The 22992-nt window shown below is 41.6% G+C and overlaps 1 protein-coding gene across 14 annotated transcripts in view; it reads right to left on the bottom strand.

Annotated features, from left to right (window-relative positions):
• The window catches only part of MAP4 (microtubule associated protein 4), a 314214-nt gene that overhangs the window by 174706 nt on the left and 116516 nt on the right, over positions 1–22992 (bottom strand). For all 14 annotated transcript variants that reach the window (XM_075062117.1, XM_075062115.1, XM_075062111.1 and 11 more), the window contains one exon: positions 18371–18436. In XM_075062117.1, coding sequence (XP_074918218.1) covers positions 18371–18436 — 66 coding nt within the window. The remainder of the gene's footprint in view (positions 1–18370; positions 18437–22992) is intronic.

Here is a 22992-nt window from a genome sequence, read left to right as displayed (position 1 = left end):
ACAATGCTACTCCCCACCTTTGCCTTTATTTCTGTCTTTCTAAACAGCACATAGCCTTCAATACCTGTACTCCAGTTCATGACTACTATTCCACCAGGTTTCTGTTATCCCTATAATATCGGTTTCACTTCCTGCACCAGTAGCTCCAGTTCCTCCATTTTGTACCCAGGCTCTCGCATTAGTTACCGAACATTTTAAATTTTTGGCGTTGGCTTCACTGACATCCTTTATCCCGTTATGCAGCAGACATTGTACCACTAGCATCCGTGTAGTCTGTATGTACATACCCTCTCCTTATAGTCAATTCTTGGTCACGACCATATCCCCTCTTACTCTGTTTAGCTCCCTCTCCGTGTTAAATTCCGGCGTGGAGATCTCGTGACATCTCCCACCATCTCCCGACAGTTCCTAGTTTAAAGCTCTCTTAATGAGGTCGCAAGCCTCCATCAGAAGTCTATTTCCCTCCTTACTTAAGTGAAGTCCCATCCTGAGAGAGAACAGTCGTCTGTCTGTAAATGCTTCCCAATGTCCGTACATCCCAAAGCCCTCCTTATAGCACCACTCCGCTGACGCATCTGCTAATTGTCATAATCTTGTCAGCCCTTCGGTGCCCTGCTCTAGGAAGCGGAGAATCCCACTGAGATCACTGAGCCTCGATTTCTTGTGTGCTGTAATCTGCATAGTCTCCTTGATACAGTCCAGCGAAGTAACTAGCCGTATCATTCGTTCCACATGAAGGAACATCAACGGATTCTTTCCGCCTCCGCTAGGATCCTTTTCAGCCTCAGGGTCACATTCTGATCTCCTGCATCTCCTGCATCTCCAGGCCCCGATTCTTTTTCTTCATCAGCTCTTCAGGCGGCGACTTTATGCAGATGTAACCCTTTTCAGTAACCCCTGCGTAGATCAGTGTACATGCCGCAGCTTCCAATCCAGTCATCTCATTGTGTGTCTTTCACTGCTCCCTCTGTATCAGTCATGGCCTTCTCACTTTATGCCTGCAAATCCAGGCCAAACGCCACAACACGACCTCCTAGGGACCGGGCTCCTGGCGGCCCCGACTGTCCTCTCTTTTCTCTGGCTTGTGGTGGTTCCTCTGCCTTGGTCTCCCTGCAACTCCCCCTGGAAACTCCCCTGAAACTCCCTGTTTAGCAGCTCTGTTTGCTGGCTCTGTGCCACTGCAGCTGTCTGTGCCGCTGCTGTGGTGCCTGGCTACTTATATAGGACCCCTAATAGGTAAGCCCCGCCCCCTACTCAGGGCTCAGCCGCTCTCCCAGCACACAGCCCTAGCGACTTTCACTGCAGCGACCGACGCAGCAGCGAAACGTAGCACACGGAATACAATCCACAAACTACAAAAACCTGCTCCTCCAACAGAACTCCCACTGAAACTCCCCTGTTAGCAGCTCTGTTTGCTGGCTCCTGTGCCGCTGCAGCTGTCTGTCCATGGGAGCTGCACAGGCAGTGCTGACAGACGGGGCAGCGTGCAGCAGAGTCGCCTGGCCGCATCTCCGCACAGGAGCCGAAGAAGGGACATGCCTCTGCTTCCGGGAGCTGCTTGATGTAAGTGCTGCTCAAAGCCTCCACCTCTGAGCCTCTCCCCATTCCCCACCCCTGCTTCAGCCCTGATCCCCCTCCCACCCTCCAAACCCCTCGGTCCCAGCCCAGAGCACCCTCCTACACCCCAAACGCGTCATCCCTAGCCCCACCACAGAGCCCACACCCCCATCTGGAGCCCTCACCCCATCCCTGCACCCCACAGCCTGGAGCCCTCTCCCGTACCCTGAACTCCTTATTTCTGGCCCCACCCCAGAGCCCACACCCCCAACCAGAGCCCTCACCCCTCCACACACCCCATCCTCAATTTTCTGAGCAGTCACGGCCCGCTATGTAATTTCTATTCCCAGATGTGGCCCTCGGGCCAAAAAATTTGCCCACCCCTGATTTAAACATAATATAGCCATGTACTCAAAGATTCAGCCATCTTCAGCTTGGGTAAGTCTTTCAGTTACTGATTAAGCCCGGAGGGGTCCATCCCTACTTGCTCAACTCCCTATAACCCAGGCACGTATCGTCACCACAAAACAGTGATTAGCTCAGCAAAAGTCAGAAAGGTCAAGATTATCCTTGGGACTAGTCAACACTACTCTGTGATTACAGAGTGCTGGGATAAAACAAGACCCACTGTATTAGGAAAATACAAAGTCATATAAATAGCCTTCTGTCCCCATTTTACAAATGGAGAAACTCAGATGGAAAGATTAAGTGACTTTCCAAAGGCCATGGAGTGTGCCAGTAATCAGAGCCAGCATTAGAACTCAATTTCCCGGCTGCTAGTGTCATGCTCAGTCTACAAAATCATACAGCCTCTGCATCCACCCCCTCTCACGCATACAAAAAAAAAAAAAGGCAGTTGGGGGAGGGCAGAAACTCATTGAGATAGGACTATGAAATATTAAGAAAGCTCTCACTTCAGAACCTGGCTTAGCCAACATGAAACAGGGATGCCAATTTAGAACACTACATCCTGGTATAAAAAAACAGAGCTGTCTTACCATCCACCCCAGATGGCTCTCTGAGGATATAGCTGGGGCAGCTGTTGGTTCCCTTTCCTCATTTATGCTCACAGGTGTGCTCTCTCTACATCCTTCTAGAGATGCTTCTCTAAAAAACAAGCATCAGCTTTAAATTCACAACATGGGTTATCTAAAAGTCTAATTTGTGAGAAACCATTTCCTGCCTGATTGGTTTTTGTTCAGTAGCTTGTCACTGAAGCTTGGCCATGTTACTAATAAAAGCAAAACAAAGTAGTTAGTTAGTTTATTTATTTATTTATTTTAAAGAGTAGAAAGGATTAATCTAACCTATCTGCTTAATTAGGTCTAACAAAAAAGTTACTTTAAGAAAGAATACAAAATAAGCTTAAAATTTTATGTATCACTTGTGACATCTTAGTTTGTTTCAGGCCAAAATTTGTTACCCTGAGTTTTCAGAACCCCCAACAGGGGCAACTTTACTATTTCACTCCAGGCAGGGTTAGGAATAAATCAATAGGAACTCAGCAACTCTGTCTGATCAAAGATTAGATGCAAGTCAGCGTGCTCTTGTCTAACATTGCACTTTGTTAGATTTAAGCACACACAGATATAAGCAATAGGTTTAGAACATCCCAGATATTTTACCTATATTCTGAGACGGTATTGAGTAATCAACGACAGGTCAGCGCTGGCCAAACACCTTCAGCCAGGGAATAAAGATATCAGGAAAAAGGTCTCTCCCAGGATAGCTCCTGAGGACTGCTTTTAACCCTATTATACTCCAAGTGCTATCAAACTGATGGTTTAATACTTTGTTCCAGCATCTTTCCAGTTATTGTAGTTGGGCGAACTGATTTATAATCCCCTGCGTCCTGTTGGTACCTATCTTTAAAAAAGGGAACAACGTTTGCTCTTCTCCAGTCTTCTGGGATCTCACTCATCCTTCGTAAGTTCTCAAAGATCATTGCTAACAGTTCCGAGATGGCTTCAGCTAGTTCCCTAAGTACCCTAGAATGAAATTCATCAGGTTTCACCAGCTCAAATACATCTACCTTAGCTAAATATTCTTTAACCTGTTCTTTCCCTATTTTGGCTTGCATTCCTTCCCCCTTCTTATTGATATGATTTGTGTTGACTGTTTGGTCACCATTAACCTTTTGGTAATGGTAAACAAGTAGCTATAGTGTCCAAGTTAGTAAACTCACAATTTTGCAAACCTGATCAACAGGAAAGGGGCTCATATTTCTCATTAGGAAATATAGAAGACTATAAGGACTTACTTCTAATCATGGCTTTCTCAGATCAGTTCCATTTTAAACGCAGAAATTTTAAGCTAAATTCATGGGAGCTTTGGAAACCTTGCATCTTGAATATTTTGAGCAACATCCACTTGCTCAGAAAATTCCAAGTATTGTAACAGATAGGTCAACTCATCCTGCTGTCAGTTGATAATTAAGAAACTTAAAACCACTGGTATGTACATGTGATGGGGTGTCTGCCCCACACAAGGCCTGAAGGGGTAAATTAGGCCAATTAACCTATAGGTGGCACCTGGAGGAAAGCCAGGGAGCACTAAAGTCTAACTGGCTGATGGAGTCCAGCCTGGGGAGGAGCTGAGCCAGGTTTATAAATCCAGGATGCTGGCAACAGGGGGGCTACAGAGAAGAAGTCTGCAGTCACTCCCTGGAAGAAGGCAGGTTTGGTTGGGATCATCAAGGCAGGTAGCCTACAGTTATTCCCTGGGAGGAGGGAGTTCAGATTGGCAAAACCAGAGGAGTGGGCAGAGCCAAAGGGTAAGGAAGAAGGAGCTAGGTTCAGGATGGAATAGACTTTGGCTCCTGACAAGAGGGTCCCAGAGCTAGAACCGGAGCAGAAGGCAGGCCCTGGTTCCTCTACCAGCCACTGAGGGAATGGCACCTGGGGCAATGAATGGGAAGACTGCCTGAGGCTGCTGACAAGAAGAGACTTTAACTTAACCCCCTGGAAAGGGAAATCACGTAGTGATTTGGCCAGAGGGCCAAGTGATAAAGAGAAGGCTGCAGTACCTGGAATGAGAGAGGGGCCACAGAGAGAGGAGGAGAGTGTGATGAAGAGACCACCAGAGAAAAGTGCAGCACCTGAAAGGTGCTAATCCCCAGAGCAGCCAAGGAGTGGCTCCACTAGTGGTTAATAGGGCCCACCATCACAGTACACTTTCCCTTGGATCATCATCCCTTCTTTCCAACTCTTGCTAAGCCTTGCCAAAAAAGAGAACTTTGTTATCCTCCTGACATATGTACTAAATTCATAATAAACTTTCTATTTTCTGTTGAACAATCCAAATCAGGATGCATTGCATCTCTGAATCAACCCTTAAAGCAGCAAAAAGTCAAAGCAGCATGGTTGCTAGGAAGATACCATTTAAAAAGGCATGGCCATGACAACAGTTTTTTTTATTGAAACAAAAAAGAGTTCTTCCTTCTACTTGTAGTCATCACAGTCGCTTTCAATACATTCCCCGTAGCTGTACGAGTTCCAATACTTACTGTCCTTCATGAGTCTTTTAGGAGACAAGAGTAGCATTCACTACAAAACCCTACATCCTTTTTAGTTCCAACTTGTCCCATCCTTCCCCATTTCACAATTTTGTTTCTGCCAATCTGCAATAACACTGTGGTACTGAAACATTAGCATTTTCAATTGTGTACTTACGTCTTCAGATACGTAGGGGATTGTGTGTGTGGGAGGGGGGTTCATTTTTGTTCATGCAAATAGAGCATTTCATAAAAAGCTACAACAGACTCTGACATACTCTAGTTTTTCACAAACACCACTTGTTACACAACTGCCAAGGCCAATCTGATATAGACAAATGAGACTGCAGTATAGAAAGAAAATAATCCAAAATATGCACTTTCAATGTATGCATGCAGCATGCCTGAACTGCAGTGTCCAGAATTGCAAGCTTCACAGGGATTAGGACCTCTGTTCCATGCTGACCACACAATAGGTGCTCAAAACATTCCCTAGCAATATTGTGGCAGGGAGCATATAATTCCAAAGATTGCTCTTGCAAGAGTTTAGATAATTTGTTTAATCTGTACCCATCGTCTCATATATATTTTGAAGAAAGCAATATACACCCATTGGCAAGTGCTAGGGCAGGGGTCGGCAGCCTTTCAGCAGCGCTGTGCCGAGTCTTCAGTTATTCATTCTGATTTAAAGTTTCGCGTGCCAGTAATACATTAACGTTTTTAGAAGGTCTCTTTCCATAAGTCTATATTATATAACTAAACTATTGTATGTAAAGTCAACAAGATTTTCAAAATGTTTAAGAAGCATCATTTAAAATTAAATTAAAATGCTGATCTTATGCCACCAGCCTGCTCAGCTCGCTGCCAGCCTGGGGTCCTGTTCACCTAGGCCGGCAGCGGGCTGAGCAGAGCCTGCGGCCAGGACCCCAGACCGGGGGCAGGGGGGGAGGTTCAGGGCAGAAGGCTGAGTGTGTTGGGGTGGGGAGGTTCAGGCAGAGGCTGGGGGGGGAAGTGCAAGCAGAAGGCTGGGTGTGGGGGGGGTCAGGGCAGAGGCTGGGTGCTCGGCTCATGGGGTACTTCCCAGCCCCCTGCCCTGAGCAGCTCACGGCAGGGAGCTGGAGGGGACGTGCCCTGTTCACCCCCTTCCCCAGTCTCCATCCCTACCTCTCTCTGTCTCCTCTACAAGCTGTGTCCACACTGCCGTGCTTCCCCCTCTCCCTCGCTAGGGCCATCAGCTGATTGGCGCAGGGAAGGGAGGGGGCGGGAGGAAAAGCACCACGCTAGGGGAAGAAGCGGGGAGGGGAGCTTGGCTGCCACGAACCAAGCTTCTGCTCCTGCCCCACAGAGAAGAGTGTTTGGCACACGTGCCATAGTTGCGACCCCTGTGCTATGGTAACACATAGGCAACAGAAATCCAGCCCATTTGATTTGATATCTGTTGACTGACTTGACACCACGCTAGAAAGGCAGAGAGTTCTCTTTACCTTATAGAAGGTAGTGCCATTGAACCGGAAAGCAAATAATAAAGTCCAACAACACATGCGTATTTAACAGTTCTGTGTAGGATTGAAAGAGCCAGACAATACCCAGAAGTCACCTACTACAGGTCAGGCCCAACAAAGAAAAATAACAGAATGCCACTAGGCGTCACCTTCACCCCAACCTCAACCTCTCCAGCACTCATCAAAGATCTACAACCTATCCTGAAAGATATTCCCTCACTCACAGATCTTGGGAGAGAGACCAGTCCTCGCTTACAGACAGCGCCCCCCCCCCCCCCCCCAGCTTGAAGCAAATACTCACCAGCAACCACCACAAAAAAAACATTAACCCAGGAACCTATTCTTGCAACAAGCCCGATGCCAACTTCTGTCCACATATCTATTCAAGTGACACCATCATAGGACCTAATCACATCAGCCTAATCACATCGAATCATAACATTCAAAAACCAGTGGGAGAGCACTTCAACCTCTCTAACCACTCAGTGACAGACTTGAAGGTGGCAATTCTACAACAAAAAAACTTCAAAAACAGACTCCAAAGAGAGACTGCTGAACTTGAATTAATATGCAAATTAGATATTTAACTTGGGTTTGAACGGAGACTGGGAATGGTTGGGCCATTACACTAATTGAATCTATTTCCCCATAGTAAGTATCCTCACACCTTCTATGGATCATCTCGATTATCACTTCAAAAGTTATTTTTCTGCTGCTGATGACAGCTCATCTCATTTGACTGACCTCTTACAGTTGATATGGCTACTTCCACCTTTTCATGTTCTCTGTATGAATAAATATCTTCTTGCTGTATGTTCCAGTCTATGCATCCAATGAAGTGGGCTGTAGCCCATGAAATCTTATGTTCAAATAAATTTGTTAGTCTCTAAGGTTCCACAAGTACTCCTGTTCCTTTTGCGGATACAGACTAACACGGCTGCTACTCTGAAACCTGTGTAGGTATGTTATTTTACAAACATAAGACAAACTTCCCCAAGGCACGGATCTTACAATTTAAGACATATGATAATTGGTATTTCAAATCATCCTTGCATTGAGTTTACTTGCAAAATAAAGTAGAATAGCTGACCTCTTGTTCCCTTTACTCAGTAACATGAGTCTCAGCTTTTGAGGGGTTCTGATTTTCCAGACTAATGAAAAAGACTCCAACACAAATGTATCCCTTTCCACAAGTGCTACTTTACTCCTTGACTGGTAGAATATTTGAGAGAGATTTAGAATGTTTCAGCTTGTGAAACAAAAATTAAAGCACTATTGAAAAAAGGTACTAGTGTGGAGAAGCCAGAGCCAGACAGGCAGGGAAAAATATGAAAGGAAAACAATTATACCCTCTGTCCTTGTTCAGGATAGAAGTGGTACTAACATATTAAAAGGATATTAACAGCTGGTTCTTTACATCTGTAGCATGGAGCCCTATACTGAAGCGAACAGAGAAGCTTTAGAGGATATTGTTTGCAATTTTCTAATAAAGTTACTCCTTTAATGTTAAAAGAAAGGCTCTGATTCTTTACTACCGTGACGCAATAGTTCTGATACAAGCACTATCTAGGTTACCGCAAGCTCTTAAGAGAGGACATGTAATATTTATGATATATATCTATGCATCCATTTTTCTTACATCTGTAAGATTTTCCTTCAATGGTATCTGTATCAGAGAGCCTAAAGGAAAATGCCTATTTGTTCATGTCATTTCACTCAAAGCTGCACACACATTTCTAAAAAGACATAAGAGACAAAGATAATACTCAGACTTACCCAAGCCACTTATTACCATGTTAAAAAGATTCTTTAAGTTCTCACAGAAGTGTTATTTTGCTTTAAAAATGAGATCTCAAATATCTGCTTAATTTTATAACTTGACAATCTATAAATTACTTTAGAAGCATTCAATCCTTTATAAATGAGCCTCCCTTATTTAAAAAACAAGAACACTGACATGAGAAAGTTACTGGTGGGAGCTTTGACTGCAGTTGTATATGAAAGGGATCTAGAGCAGGAAGGGGAAGTCTTGTCATTTTTTTAAAATAAGGCTTCAGAGCATTTGTTACTTACCATAGGTCACTGGGCGTTGCGAAGGGGGAGTTAGTTTAGGCACAGTATGTCATAACTTGGGAAAGTTATAGCTCTCATTTCACTGATCCAAATAAGCTTTTTTAAATTGGACTTGTATCAGGTATTACTACCTAGGCACCAGACTCAAAACTAGGAATTTGTTCACAGAACCTTACTGACATTCCTTGCTTCAGAAAATAGGTGCCAAAGTCAATTGCTTTTGGATGAGTGCTTTACTCATACTGTATTTTTACTCTAAATGTGAGAGTCTTTAAAATTCATATTTTATTCATGTGTAAGTTTCATTGGATTTCAGCAAACAGTACATAAGGCAACGAAAGCTTCTTTTTGAGGAACTCTTCAATAGACAAAAAGTTCCTGAAAACACTAGCTTCTAAAAATCGTCATATTTTGCAGCAGATGACCAGGAAAAGATCTCTCTCATTGCAATGTTGTCTGAAGTCACTAGACAGTTTATACTGAAATGGTAATTCACGTGATTAACACAAATCAGTTTATGTGCACATAGCTAGTTTTACCATAATGACTGTATTGGTATAATGCACTCTTTTGTTTAAGTGAGGTGGGCAGCTTTACATCTAGCTTCTGAAGAATCATCCATGCAGTATGAAAGTGCCAACATAACCAGTTAGCCCCTCCACAGCATTCACTTGGCAATGAGAACAAAGAATTACATTATCCTATTCATAGCATACCAGTAAATGTGGAAGATGGGAAGAGGAGTTTAAGCAGCAATTACAGATGTAAAATTTTTAAAACCTAATCCTAGACCAAATTATTCTGAAACTTCTTGAGTTTATAGTGCTCTTCAGTTGCCTGATGTACCTAAATTCTCTCCTGTCTCCAGTCCAAATTATCAGTCCCCGCCCTTTCTTGTTTTCTTATTTCTTTCTTCTTTCATCCCATTCTGGATAATTCTTAAGAGTCCTCCAAAATCACAGAAAGCCATTTCAAACTGGCATAACAATTCCCAAGATAATACAACAGGCTTACTTAGCCAGATTCCTTCTTGTTCACTCTGACTTCACTCCATGAGAATTAAGACTCAATTCTTCTCTGGAAAATGGGTCATGATGTAAGCCTACTTTGAATGGCCCAAAGAGTCAACTCTGAGTGTGAAGTCTGGACAGTTCTGAAAACTCATCACTATGAGAACATAGGGGCCAAATAAGCACAAGATGCAGGGGGAGGAGGGATGGGGTGTTTTTTTGTTTGTTTTTTTTTTAAGTAGGAAAAGCATCTTTAATCTTGCATCATTGAATTTCTCAGGGGCAAATTTTTTTTCATGCCCTACTTTAATCATTCTTATGTGTAAACAAATTGGATTATCCAATACAAAGTTTGTTGCTGTCTTAATACTAATTTGAGTGCCCCAATATGGAACTGGGCACCTAGTGCAGCTCTCCAGATTTGGAAGTTTGATCCGTGTGTGTTGTGGAAGACACTTGACTTTATTCTTTGTATTCATTTTTAAGTAGTACCTGAATCATGTAGTTCACACCCAAGTTATTAAGGCTCCTTTTACTGAACAAACTACACTTAAAATGGTTCTCTGACGAGGAGAGGAGAGTCTTCCAGAAGTTTTCTAGGCAGCAAGTTATCCCAACCTTCAGACCATTTTCCTCTTGCAGGAACTTGTCCTTTGGCATTTACAGACACACAACTAGAATGTACTGTAATTTTATAACAAACTCTAAGCAATACTTAGGAATAAGAATCAAGGTCAGTCTGGATGACTTTAGATATTGACTTTAAACAAAAAAGTTTGTCTCACATAAAACACAAGAAAATTCCCACCAAGGTGCAGTTATTGAGCCATTAGTGTAAGGTGTTTATTAGGGTGCTTTATTCAGCAAAATGATATACAGTATCACAATATACAAACTATTGGAATCAAAACATAATATACAATTTTAAAGGCATAAATTAAGTTATAAAATATTCTCAGAAAGGTTCTACATTATCTCCTGCAGCTGGGCAATAAAGCCTGGACTGCATGTGCCGTTTAAATAAAGCAACACACAAGCCTGGTAGCTTCCTGAAAATTTTAGAAGAGTACTTTGGCATACAGTTACTGCACTAAATCTTTAACAAGACGCAGTGTACATTTTTCTTTCTTAAGACATACAAAAAGGCATAACTGGAAACCACAAGGAAAAATCAATTCTCCCTTCCCCAGCCCCTGAGAAACGTGTGTTACTTTTCACTCCAGAAAGAGTCACAGCATTAGACATGCATGACAACCTTGATCTGTTGTTGGAAATTTTCTAAAGGACATTTCAAAGGAGAAATAAACTCAAAGTAAGTTTTTGGAAATTTGCAATACATATCGCAAACAAAAAACATGATTAAAAGAAAATACAGAAAAATGGAAAAAATAATGAAATAAGTTTTGGTCCTGTGATAAAGTGTGATAAATTATGCAACTCAGTAGTTGACAGTGACTAGATTCACAGGGGTGCCCCAGTTTTCATTATCAACTTTTGCTTTGTTCTGTCTGATGCACTGTTATGGCTGGGTAGTGGTGACAGATGTTAAGGCTAATTTTGCTAAAAATGGAACTGCTAGTTTTCTGAACTTCTTTGGCAGAGTTTTCCTGTAAGGCAACTTTACCAGACTAACTACCACAATGTTAAATATTTCCACCCAAGCAATTTACTAAAGAGATGCAGAACCAGCATAATAAAACCACTTGGGGAGTTTAATTTTCAGTTGCAGATTCCTAGAGCTTGGGATACAGATAGCATTGCCCACCTCCTTTGGAGGGGAAGAATGACGACTTGTGTCCCTAAGCAAAAATTCCTCCAGGCTTGATAATGACAGGTTCCACTTAAAATGTTTCCCTGGGATGCCCCTCTTTACTCAGTCACTGGTCTTTGTCCAGAAGTCCACAAATCCCTGGTAGTGAGCCCCATAGCATCCTTTTAATAGAATGATATATCGAGGATGGAGAAAGATTATCAAATTATCATTGTTTTTTCAGCCAATCAAGCAGAAACATTGTGGCTATTACAAGAACATATAACACCACATGACAAACCACCACTAAAAATAGTTTGCTACATAAAAATGCATAAAGCTAGAATGGGATCTTGGTATGGCCCTATTGCCAATGTACCTCTAATCCCAAGCGCCTCTCTTATTCTAGTTCAGGGGACCAAAAGAGTTTTTATTAATGCAGTTCAGTCATGACCTGGTAATTCAGTCCTGGCCTCTAAAGAGATCACCAGTCTTTGCAAATCATGTGGTAGCTCAGCAATGCATAAAAGCGGAAACCAGATAGGAATGCCAACATTTTTCACTCCCGCATTTTAAAAATTTTTCATAGGCCACAGTGCCTATTAAGAAATAAACAGATGTAAATTTCCTATAGTAATGTTAACGCTGTAACTGTTACTGTTCAGAACTCTCAGTAAATTGGCATTGTGAAGTTGTCAGCTTCAAACTAATGAGGCTTTGAATAAGTAAAGACAGTAAGTTCACATTAATTGGAGAATGAAAAGCTTTTCAAATTCTGATATATGTAAACAAACAGGCTGATTACATAGAATCACAGAACCATACGGTTAGAAGGGACCACAAGGGTCATCTTGTCTAACCCCCTGCTAAGATGCAGCTACAGAGGGAAGAAAGGGTATAAAGGAGATGTATGTAATACAAAGTAACAATTCTGGACACATACCAGCTTCAGTGGGGATTGAGAGCGTTCTCAAACTAAACCAAGATGGGTCAGTATTTTCCTTAGAGACCTTCAAGAAAAAACTCAGAATACTGCAATTAGCAGTGCTGGCAATTCAGCTGGTAACGCTAGGGCTGCCAACCCTCCAGGATTGTCCTGGAGTCCCCAGGAATTAAAGATTAATTTTTAATTAAAGACTGTTATGTAATAAAACTCCAAGAATGCCTCCAGCCAAAACTGGCAACCCTAGGTAATGCTCTTCCAGTGACTCAATGTGCCAATGCCCCAGTATGGTTACGCTTTTACTACAGTGCTAGAAATACTCAGGTGCAAAGCCACCTGACCATTCAAGGTTCTGTGATGCTTTTTACCCTCATCACTATCGGCCCCACTGTAGTGCCCTCAGGCAGATTTGGATAATCATATTCTGCCTTAGACTCCTGATACTGTTTCACATGTCCAGAATTGTTACACTTAGTACTGTGCTTGGCTAAAACAACTATGTTCAACCCCAGAGCTGGCTGCATTTTGAAAGGAATTCTGTTTGTAAAATACTACGTGTTAGGCTATTAATTTTTCCATGAGCAAACTGAGTGGGAAATGGCTTTCCTGAACTTAGTGACAGAGCCTCTAGTGGACTGATGTCTCAAACTGGAAATACTAAATGTGTAGATGTCCTTATGAATATTGCCTAAAACTAGGGCCAAGACTAAGATTTATTTTATAGCAGAGCCCATTCAAAAAGCATTCCCTGGTCTAGAAAAATTCAGTCTCAATACTGCATCAAAATCCATCTAGGCTTTCTAGTAGTTAATGTGCTCTAGAAGTGTATGCCTTTGGTACACTATTTTTATATTTTGTCTATACTTATATTTGTTAGCAGCAGATAAAGCATGTGAATACAAGGACTGCACAAGAGGGCAATATTTATAATAAAGTCTCTACTATTAAGCAAAAATCTATACCTCAATGACAATTCTCCGGTAGCAGCAAAACTTTTCACATGAAAGACTTGAATTATATCTATGCTGGAATAGCAGCAGGAATTGCAAATGACATGCTGAACATAGAGACAGATCTGCGGGAGTTCAAAGAGGCACTGTTTCTTTCAGTATGGTTGGAGCCCTGTCAGATAATTATTTTGTTAGAAATTTGACAAGTTAATGTAGTTTTTGACATCTGTTCTATTTTTACTGCTCCTTTAGTCAGATTCATTCTTTATGCTTTTTGAGCGCAGGTAAAAATAATTTGAATCTGAGCCCCATGTCTTTCCCACAAAAGTAATCAACACACATAAAAGTTGTAATTAAATGGAACTCTTCTCTTGCTTCCAAGTTTGAAGTAGTCAATCCAGTATCAATGCAAATGGCTTTACTGAGACTCAGGGTGCGAAACACGAAAACAATTGCTTTTTTTTTTTTTTTTTTAACCAATGATTAGTGGATGCCAGTCTGATAACAAAAGAGGTTTTGGTTTTTTTTTTTAAAAAAGAAAAGACAAAGCTCCTTAGGTCTCAACAGATGCAAATTTGGGAATAATTATACTTAAAGTCTCTATAGTAGATCCTATAAAGAACCACCTCTTATTAGCAAAGAAAATGGCATCATTAAAATTTAAATCCTTATTCACAAAGGTTTCTAAGCAGCAAGGACAAAGGCAGGTGGAGCTCAGGATTACTCTAAGGATGTGTTCAATGATGGTGAAAGAGGAGGAGAGCTGCAGTCATGGTGGACTCATCCCCTATGAAAGCACAGCTTGGATTTACTGTCAAACCCTTCATTAAGAATTAAAACACCAGTGAATTTTCAGTATTTTTAAAAAGATGGATTAAATAAAAATGGAATTGTAAAGGTAAGTTAAAAAGTAGCCTTGACAAATTGCTAAAATTGTGCAGTTAAAAAAAAATCTATCATGCACGTTTGTGCTTACACAAAGAAAGGAAGGTTTCAACAAACACTGCAGAGAGAGGGAGAAGGAGGAGGAGGGCTGATCAGCTGACAGCAGAAGTGGGATGGTAGAGCTACACGTTTCTTCTACACGTAAACTCCAGGGATGTAAAGCAAGAGCTCTGTAAAATGCCGAAGGTTTTAGAACTGTAATGGCAGGTAGAAAAGTACACTGGTCTTGTGTCAGTGGCAGCCCCAGTGTTAGAAGGCAGTCTAGGCTTCTAGGAGGAGAAAATAGAAAAGAAGGGAAAGAAACAGGAGAAGGGAAAAGGAGGGGGAAAGGGCAAAAAAGCGTAAATCATTAGTAAATATGAACATTAATGCAGCAAACTGCACATCAAGCAATATTTCATTTAGTGCTGATAGAAGACCTTTTCAGAGACCAATTCCGAAACAGGAAACTTCATTTTTTAAAAAGTCTGAAAAAAGTCTCACTTCATGCAAGAGCAGACAACTGTGCTACATGCAGAAATTAGCTGGGGTAAATCTAGATTAGTGGCAAAGTCCCGTTGAGAGAATGGCAGTTCAGGATGTCTCTGAAAAGGGGGATTTGCATTAAAAACTGTACCCAGCAAGATATATTTCTGTGAATTGGTTTTAAGGAGAGGAAAACTACGAGACATGCAAGATCCAATACTTCCAGGTAGTAAACATCAGTATGCGAGGTGCTGAGTACCCTTAGCTCCTACTTAAATCAGCAAGTGTTGAAAATGCTCAGCACTTGCAGGATTGAGCCCTTAGCTAGAAAGTAAATGTAGTAAAATTAACCACACAAATCTTTCACTTACATTCTGACATCCTGCACTCAATGTTTCCGCCAAGGATACCGCACAACTCTACTATAATCTGGATATTCCAAACAGGAAAAACAGCAACAAAAAACAGCCTTGTGGGATTCGGCGTCACACTGTAAAATTCCCTTTTGTGCTGGGGTATCCAGACTTTTGGGGCTTCTCTACATGGGGACACTCAGGAAGTTTCCGGCAAATCAACTAAAGCCATGAACTGAATGTGCATAAATTAAAGTGTGTTAACCCCCATATGGATACTCTCTCATTCAAGAGTAAATTGGCCTTAGTTCACTGTAATTTAATCCTTCGGGGAGGTATAACTACAGTGCAATTAGGAGGTGTGCATGCAGCTTGTGTAAGACTACCAGTGCTAGTTTTGATTGAGTTAGCTCACTAAACATATCAGAGAAGCTGAAGCCATGGCAGCCTGGGTACATACTTGAGCAGTTAGCCTGTGCTATAGCAGCTTCTCTGCTATTTCTAGTGAGCTAGCTCAGGTGTGCTGCAATCACATAAGGCCACTTTACTGGTGAGCAAGAGCACCTACAGAGAGGAGTTAAAGCATTTTGAGTTACGCACATTCACATCACACCTTTAGTTGATTCACCTCAACTTTCCTTGTGTCCCCATGGAGATATCCCCTTAATATATTCAAGTGAGTGCTAATCTAGGAAAAGGAAAAAAAGGCCTTTTTTTCAGGCCTAACTAATTCTAACCACCGTACCTCCAGATAACTGCAGAGAATGTTATATGTAATGAAAACTTCATCAAGTCAACGTCCCATTGAATCAAACTCCAAATACATTCCACTGCAGAAGAAAAAAAGCATAACTATCTAGGAAGTGAAAAAATGAGATGCATTTATGTACCCAAGTGACAATTACATTATCCCCATTCTCCAACATCTCCAAAGATTATTTCAGGATGCAGTTCCAATGTGGCTCTGTTTTGCAGAGCTCTCCATAATCTCGTTCTACTCTGTCTTGCACACTATGGCTACATCTTCACTACCCGCCGTACTGGCAGGTAGCAATCGATTGCTCGGGGATCGATATATCATGTCTCATCTAGACGCGATATATTGATCCCCAAACGTGCTTATATTGATTCCGGAACTCCACCAACCCGAACGGAGTTGCAGAATCGACAGGGGAGCCGCGGACATCGAGCCCGTGCCGTGAGGACGGTGAGTAATTCGATCTTAGATACTTCGACTGCAGCTACGTTATTCACGTAGCTGAAGTTGCGTATCTAAGATCGATTTCCCCCCGTAGTGTAGACCAGCCCTAAGTTTCTCTACTTCTGTATCACTTGTCTGTCGCCACAATTCTGAAGTTATGGAACCTTCTCTGCAGCTCTTGCTCTCTGGACAGTCTTTCTGGATTTTCCCAGCTCATCAACTGTTCATCTCATTTCAAATCTCATCTGAAAAAGTCTCTCCCTTGTCTGTGCCTCTTAATATCATTCTCTATCATTTAACTGTAGGAGATCAGTGTCACGAGACATTTTGAAAAGACTACAGTTGTATTATACACATTTCCCATTAGTCTGAAAACCCTAAGTTAGTTGATGCTTAAGTGACTACTTAAGCTTCCACATTGCTACTCCTATCACTCTGAAGTTACCTTTAGACAACCTCTAACAAGAAAAATTTCTGAATTCCAGACCTCACAAACTTAGGCGTCAAGACTGAACCTACTGATAATAAACAAGCTGCAGTCATCTACAAAGGTCTTTGCTTGTTAGCATTTAGCATCTGAGAGGTTAAAATTAATGTGTTATGGTTTACTGGAGACTAGCCTTTAAGGAAGGCTATTACTAACTTCCAGAATCATTTATTCAAAAGAGGACCCCAGTGCAACAGTGCAGTCAGCTACACGTACTTACAATGTCATTATGGGATACGTTTGGATTTCACTTCTTCCAGCATATATATAATACTGAAAAGAGCAACTGAAGTAGTTTGAGAGAGGCTCAGGGGTCACCTTAATTTTATACTTTCCTATAAAAATCTACAGTTTTATTTTGACGAGCATTTACAAAAGCAGGTTAAGCACACAGACTAGTGCCATATTTGTAAATCTTTATCTTCCCAATAAATGCATCCATTTTAACCACATATGCATTAAATATTAAATAACTCTCTAAATGCACAAGTACTGACCACAACAAGAGAGTTTTCTGCCCCTTCATAGCCTCAGGAAGCTTGTTTTTCTTGAGCCTGGACCTGAAGACCAGAGTAAGTGTAACATGCTACTGCAAGAGGATCCAATTTGGGTCTCTAGTGCAGCCTCTCCAGCCATAGGCTGGGATCACTGCTGAAATAGCATTTTTAGCCTCTATTTGGAGCTAGTGACTCAGGACACCAGCAAGTACCTCTGGTCAATGCCAAGAATGACAACCACCTCCGAACAACCGTACACTTCGTAGACCAAAGATTACTACAATGTAAGAGCTTTGGCTTATCAACCATTTCCCCCCCTTCACTACAAAAGAAAAATGTTACCTATTATTGGAATACTTGTTACAGCAGGATATTTTCTACCTTAAAATTTGTGGTGATAGTGACATCCGAGCTACATCAACAAGCTAAATGCAATGATCAAAAACAGGACAAATAATGCATGGCCCAGACAGGCATGAAGTTTAATCACTCATTTAGAACCCATCATAGGATATTTGGGTAGAGACGTGCCCATTTAGTCATGGCATGTTTCTTGAAATACAAAGCTGTTATGTATTGCTCTTAAGAGATGGATTTAGGAGGACTTCAAAACTTCAACTTTGATAGCATGCTGCCAAAGTGAGAGTATAAGAGAGTCAGGGGAAAAACTGAGAAGAGAAGATGAACAACCAGACCACAGTGAACGTCTCCTCGCAGCTGGTGATCACACTGCACTTTGAAACTGGGGAGAACAACAGGAGAAGTTCATACTCAAAATAAGGTAGACTTAGTCCAGGTAATGTTACGGCTTCATTGGAAAGTCATTTTAATACATCAGTATCTCAAATACATCTTCCTTAGGTTAACTGTGGCCACAGTACATGAAGCCTTCTAAAGGGGGCTTTCCTACATATGAGCAATTCTGATATAGAAGACAGTTTTAGCTTAGTTTAAATGGTTTAAAAAAAAATCAAGGTTCACTGGGCAGCGAGCAGCTCTTCAGAAAGTACCAAATAAATACTGAAAATCTCATAGAAAAGAACAGTTTGCGAGAACAAAGATCATCTAGTAGATTCTGACTAAACCAGAGGAAATAGGTAAGTCTTCTAAAGCGTTGTGTTTAACTCAGACATTACTCTCTTACCTGTACTGTCATCTTCTGTTCCATGGTCACCATTCTCTAACACTGCTGGTCCAACAGCTGAAGTACCTGCAATAACCACACAGAATATCAACCTGTGTGCAGGCGTCACTCCTAACCTATATAAAGTTCATCTCAAAACTTTCTCCTAAGACGTTTTTTTCTCAGTACTGCTCAATCCACACCCTAGATCTTCTCTTTGACTGCCACTCCCACCTCCTTTGTATCAGGGTAGGGGGAACAAGTCATACACCTCATTGAGTCAGAAGAGCCCAATTAACCACTTACCAGTAGCATCAATACTTCCTAAGAGAGTGGCGTATTCCAGGCACACAGTCTGTTGCTTAGTCCCATGAAAGTGACCCACAGAATTATAACCAGGGTCTTCTGCAACAACTCACACTACAATTGCAATTATCCAAATCATCTTGGAGATGAACCTTGGACTAAAGTGGCTTCCAAAAGGCAAAACTACAGCAGATTTCCCTTAAAAGGATATTCAATAAAGTGTGCTTTTGAAATTTTATCCATCTAACAAAGATAGGCCTTCCTTGCCATACTACTCATTGCTATGTTGCATACGGATACTGTCATTACATCAAAGGCTGTATCACACAAAAAACCCTGAGCATAATCTGTTCCACGAAGAGAAGCTTGCATCTGACTTTCTGAAGCAAGTTCAGGAAGGAGGGAGGGAGAGAAAGAGACCATTTACAAGAGGTCTCAATATAAATGTAACAAATAACCGAGATAATAAGTGCTTTTGCTCATCTTGAGTGCCCTTTTGAGGGTGTCATCCATTTTCCTTCCAAAGAATATTTGAACCCCAAGGAGACTGACATAGGAGTCCCAGTACTTGAAATTGTTACCTCTACCCTTTTGGACAAACCACTATTATCTTAGCCTTATAATTTCTGGAGCTTCTAAAATGTTTTTGGGACAGAATCTAAGTGGCTCCATTTCCTAACCACGTCCAACTCAGCTTCATTAAAAGAAAGAGTTGGGAGGTTTAGGGTGGGTTCAGAACTATTACCCTGCGTGACAAAGACAAGACTAAGGAGAGACACTCTTTTGTCTCCCCATCTGACATGAAACTAACATCTTACAGTTATGGACTAATCCTAGAATAATGATGGAAACTGACATTCTTGTTGCAGTTAGTCAAAGCTGAAATCAATAAATATGACTCAGGATATTTACCTAAGAAAATTTCAATTGAGACACATTACAAAGCATATGCATTCAAGATATACGTGCACCTTTACTTATATTTGTCTATTACATGAGCACTTAGCTGGATTTTAGCTGGATAACTCCCACAAAAGTCAACAGGAGGCACACTGCTAAAACCCAACACTCATCTCCTAAAATGTCACCCTTCGTCAGTATTTAACAAAACAAAACTACTTTAATTACTTAAGTGAATAACAAAAAGCTGTTTTCATTAAAATAAAATCAGTCCTGTAAGTAGGGGAGCTTAAAGGCAGCATAATGAAATGTGTTCAGCCTTCAGACTTGTTTAATGATATTCACGGTTTAAAGATCAGAGTCTTTCCTGCTCCAAGCTTGCTTAAAAGAATTTCCTTGGGAGTACCAGGATTTATACCCTGCCTAAAACTCAAAAGGCAGTTGATTACTGCGAGATCCAGTGTCTAGGTCAGAGGACTGGGAATCAGGAGATCTGTGCTTAACCCAAATTGGCCACTCACTTTCTCTGTGACTTTGAGAAAGTCACAAACTCCCATGTGGCTCAGTTTCCCCAACTGTAACATGGGAAAAGTGAGGCTTAGCCATCTTTGAAAAAGAATTTGAGATCTATGGATGAGAAGCAATATAAAAGCATGAGTACCCTTTGTACTCTAATTACTAGAAAATGCATATATTGCTCTATTACCCAAGGAGTTCTCAAGCCATCCAAATATGTTTATACAATTCAATACTGATCTCACAATCCCACCAGCACAGAAGTGCTTGGTGTCAGTAACTATATCCACTTCTGCATACTGCCCCAGAAAGTGTGAAGAAAGCCTGTCATTCTCCAAAACACACAGTGATTTAACAGCTGGATTCTGTTGGAATTAATATTCTGAGCCAGGTTGCCAGCATTATTGAACATCTTCAGACCACCACTTCAAGCAGACATTATAAGGCCATTTAGTACAATGACAATACTGTATCCCCCTGGCAACAAATCCTGTGCAATAAAGGAAATATTGGAATACCTTATCTTTTCTTCCAAAAGCTGCTGCTCAACTTCCAGGAACTGATCCTCCAGTTTTCAGTTGTAAAAAGTATAGTAAAGACAAGCAATTGCAGGAATCATACAGAGCAGCAAGAATTATTTTCTTCTAGTTAATGGTAAAGAACATGCCGCTTGTAACACAGAACCTCAGCCTCTCTTGTGTTAGCTTTATGTTATGCACCGGGGCACCAATTTTTATCTGCAACCAGGGGGAATAACATTTTTATTTTAAATGAAGACCAAGACTTTCCAGGGAGAAAAAGTTAAGACACCATTCATTAATGAGTGCTTTGTAAATTAGGAGTTAAAAACTAGAGTCAGACTTTCTATCTAATCCTGCCAAGGGTAGAGACTCGAACACCTGCACTGTACCTCAATGATAATTCTGACTCATCTGCGCTTGCTGACAAATTAGTATCACTAACATAGCTATCTTTAAGCGATATCCATGTTAAGTGGCAATAGCTTGCATAGCATGCAGCACTCAACATGATCAGAACAGGGCATATTCCTACATTCCTTTGCAACAGCCAGGGGCAGTTCTAGGTATTTTGCTGCCCCAAGCACCACGCCTGCGGAAGGTCCCCGGTCCCACAGATTCAGCGGCATGCCTGCGGGAGGTCCGCTGAAGCCGTGGGACCAGCAGACTCTCCAGAGGCATGCCATCGAAGGCAGCCTGCCTGCAGCCCTCGCGGCGACCGGCAGAGTGCCCCCCGTGGCTTGCCGCCCCAGGCACGCGCTTGGCATGCTGGTGCCTGGAGCCGCCTCTGGCAACAGCTTCAAGTTACCCAAGCAGAATCTCTCCTTTTCACCCATTCAAACTTTAGGCAAAATCCTCCTCCTCAATGCCTAACCTTGCGTCAGCAATTCAGAAAATAGTAGGCCAGTTAAGTGAGTGGGACGAGAAAGCCATAATCATTTCACTGCCCTAGTGTTCAGAACAGTAAGCATCGCTGAGATCACCTGCTGAAACGGTGTTAGTTTTCTACACTTTTTGCTATTGCAGTGTTCTAAAAACAGGAAAATTAAATTGTAAAACTACAAGTGGCAGCAGAGGTACTAAGGAACAAGCTGTAGTACACAAAAAAAGCTTTCAACTAACATTTTAAGATGACTAGATTTCATGTTAGGCATATCCCTTTAAAAACAGCTTTACACAAAGATTCTGTATCCAGTTAATTCAGATGGGGAAGAAACCTCTGCATGTGGAGCCCAGATGCAAGTGAAGAGATTCATAGATTAATAGACTCTAGGACTGGAAGGGACCTCGAGAGGTCATTGAGTCCAGTCCCCTGCCCTCATGGCAGGACCAATACTGTCTAGACCCATCCAGATAGAACTTTTATCTAACCTACTCTTAAATATCTCCAGAGATGGAGATTCCACACTTCCTAGGCAATTATTCCAGTGTTTAACTACCCTGACCAGTTAGAACTTTCCTAATGTCCAACTAAATCTCCCCTTGCTGCATTTTAAGCATTGCTTTTTGTCCTATCCTCAGAGGTTAAGAAGAACAATTTTTCTCCCTCCTCCTATGACACCCTTTTAGATATCTGAAAATGCTATCATGTCCCTCTAGTCTTCTCTTTTCAAACTAAACCAATCAGCCTTCCTCTAGCTCATGTCTCAAGACTTTAATCATTTCTTGTTGCTCTCTCTGGACCCTCTCCAATTTCTCCACATCTTGCTTGAAATGCGGTGCCCAGAAGCTGGACACAATACTCCAGTGAGGCTAACCAGCGCAGAGTAGAGCGGAAGAATGACTTCTCGTGTCTTGTACAACACACCTTTAATGCATCCCAGAATCACGTTTGCTTTTTTTGCAAACAGTATCACACTGTTGACCATATTGTCGCTTGTGGTCCACTATACCCATGATCTCTTTCTGCCGATACTCCTCCTAGACAGTCTCTTCCCATTCTGTATGTGTGAAACTGATTGTTCTTCCTAAGTGGAGCCACTTTGCATGTGTTCTTTATGAACTTCATCCGTTTACCTCAGACCATTTCTCCATTTGTCCAGTCATTTTGAATTTTACCCTGTCCTCCAAAGCATTGCAATCCCTCCCCAGTTTTGGGTATATCTGCAAAACTTAATAAGCACACTTTCTATTGCCAACATCTAAGTCGTGGATGAGATATGAACAGAGCCGTCCAAAACAGACCCCTGCGGAAACCCACTTGTTTACCTTTCCAGGCAGAATTGGAGCCATTAATAACTACTCTCTGAGTACATTATCCAGCCAATTATGCACCCACTTATAGTAGCCCCATCTAAATTATATTGCTAGTTTATCGATTAAGGATATCATGCGAGACCGTAATCAAATGCCTTACTAAATCTAGGTATACCACATCCACCGCTTTCTCCCTTATCCACAAGA

Source organism: Chelonoidis abingdonii, chromosome 2, assembly GCF_003597395.2.
Source record: "Chelonoidis abingdonii isolate Lonesome George chromosome 2, CheloAbing_2.0, whole genome shotgun sequence".
NCBI classification, from domain to species: Eukaryota; Metazoa; Chordata; order Testudines; family Testudinidae; genus Chelonoidis; species Chelonoidis abingdonii.
The sequence above is the reverse complement of the archived record's forward strand: the minus strand, read 5'-3'. Positions and strand labels throughout refer to the sequence as shown.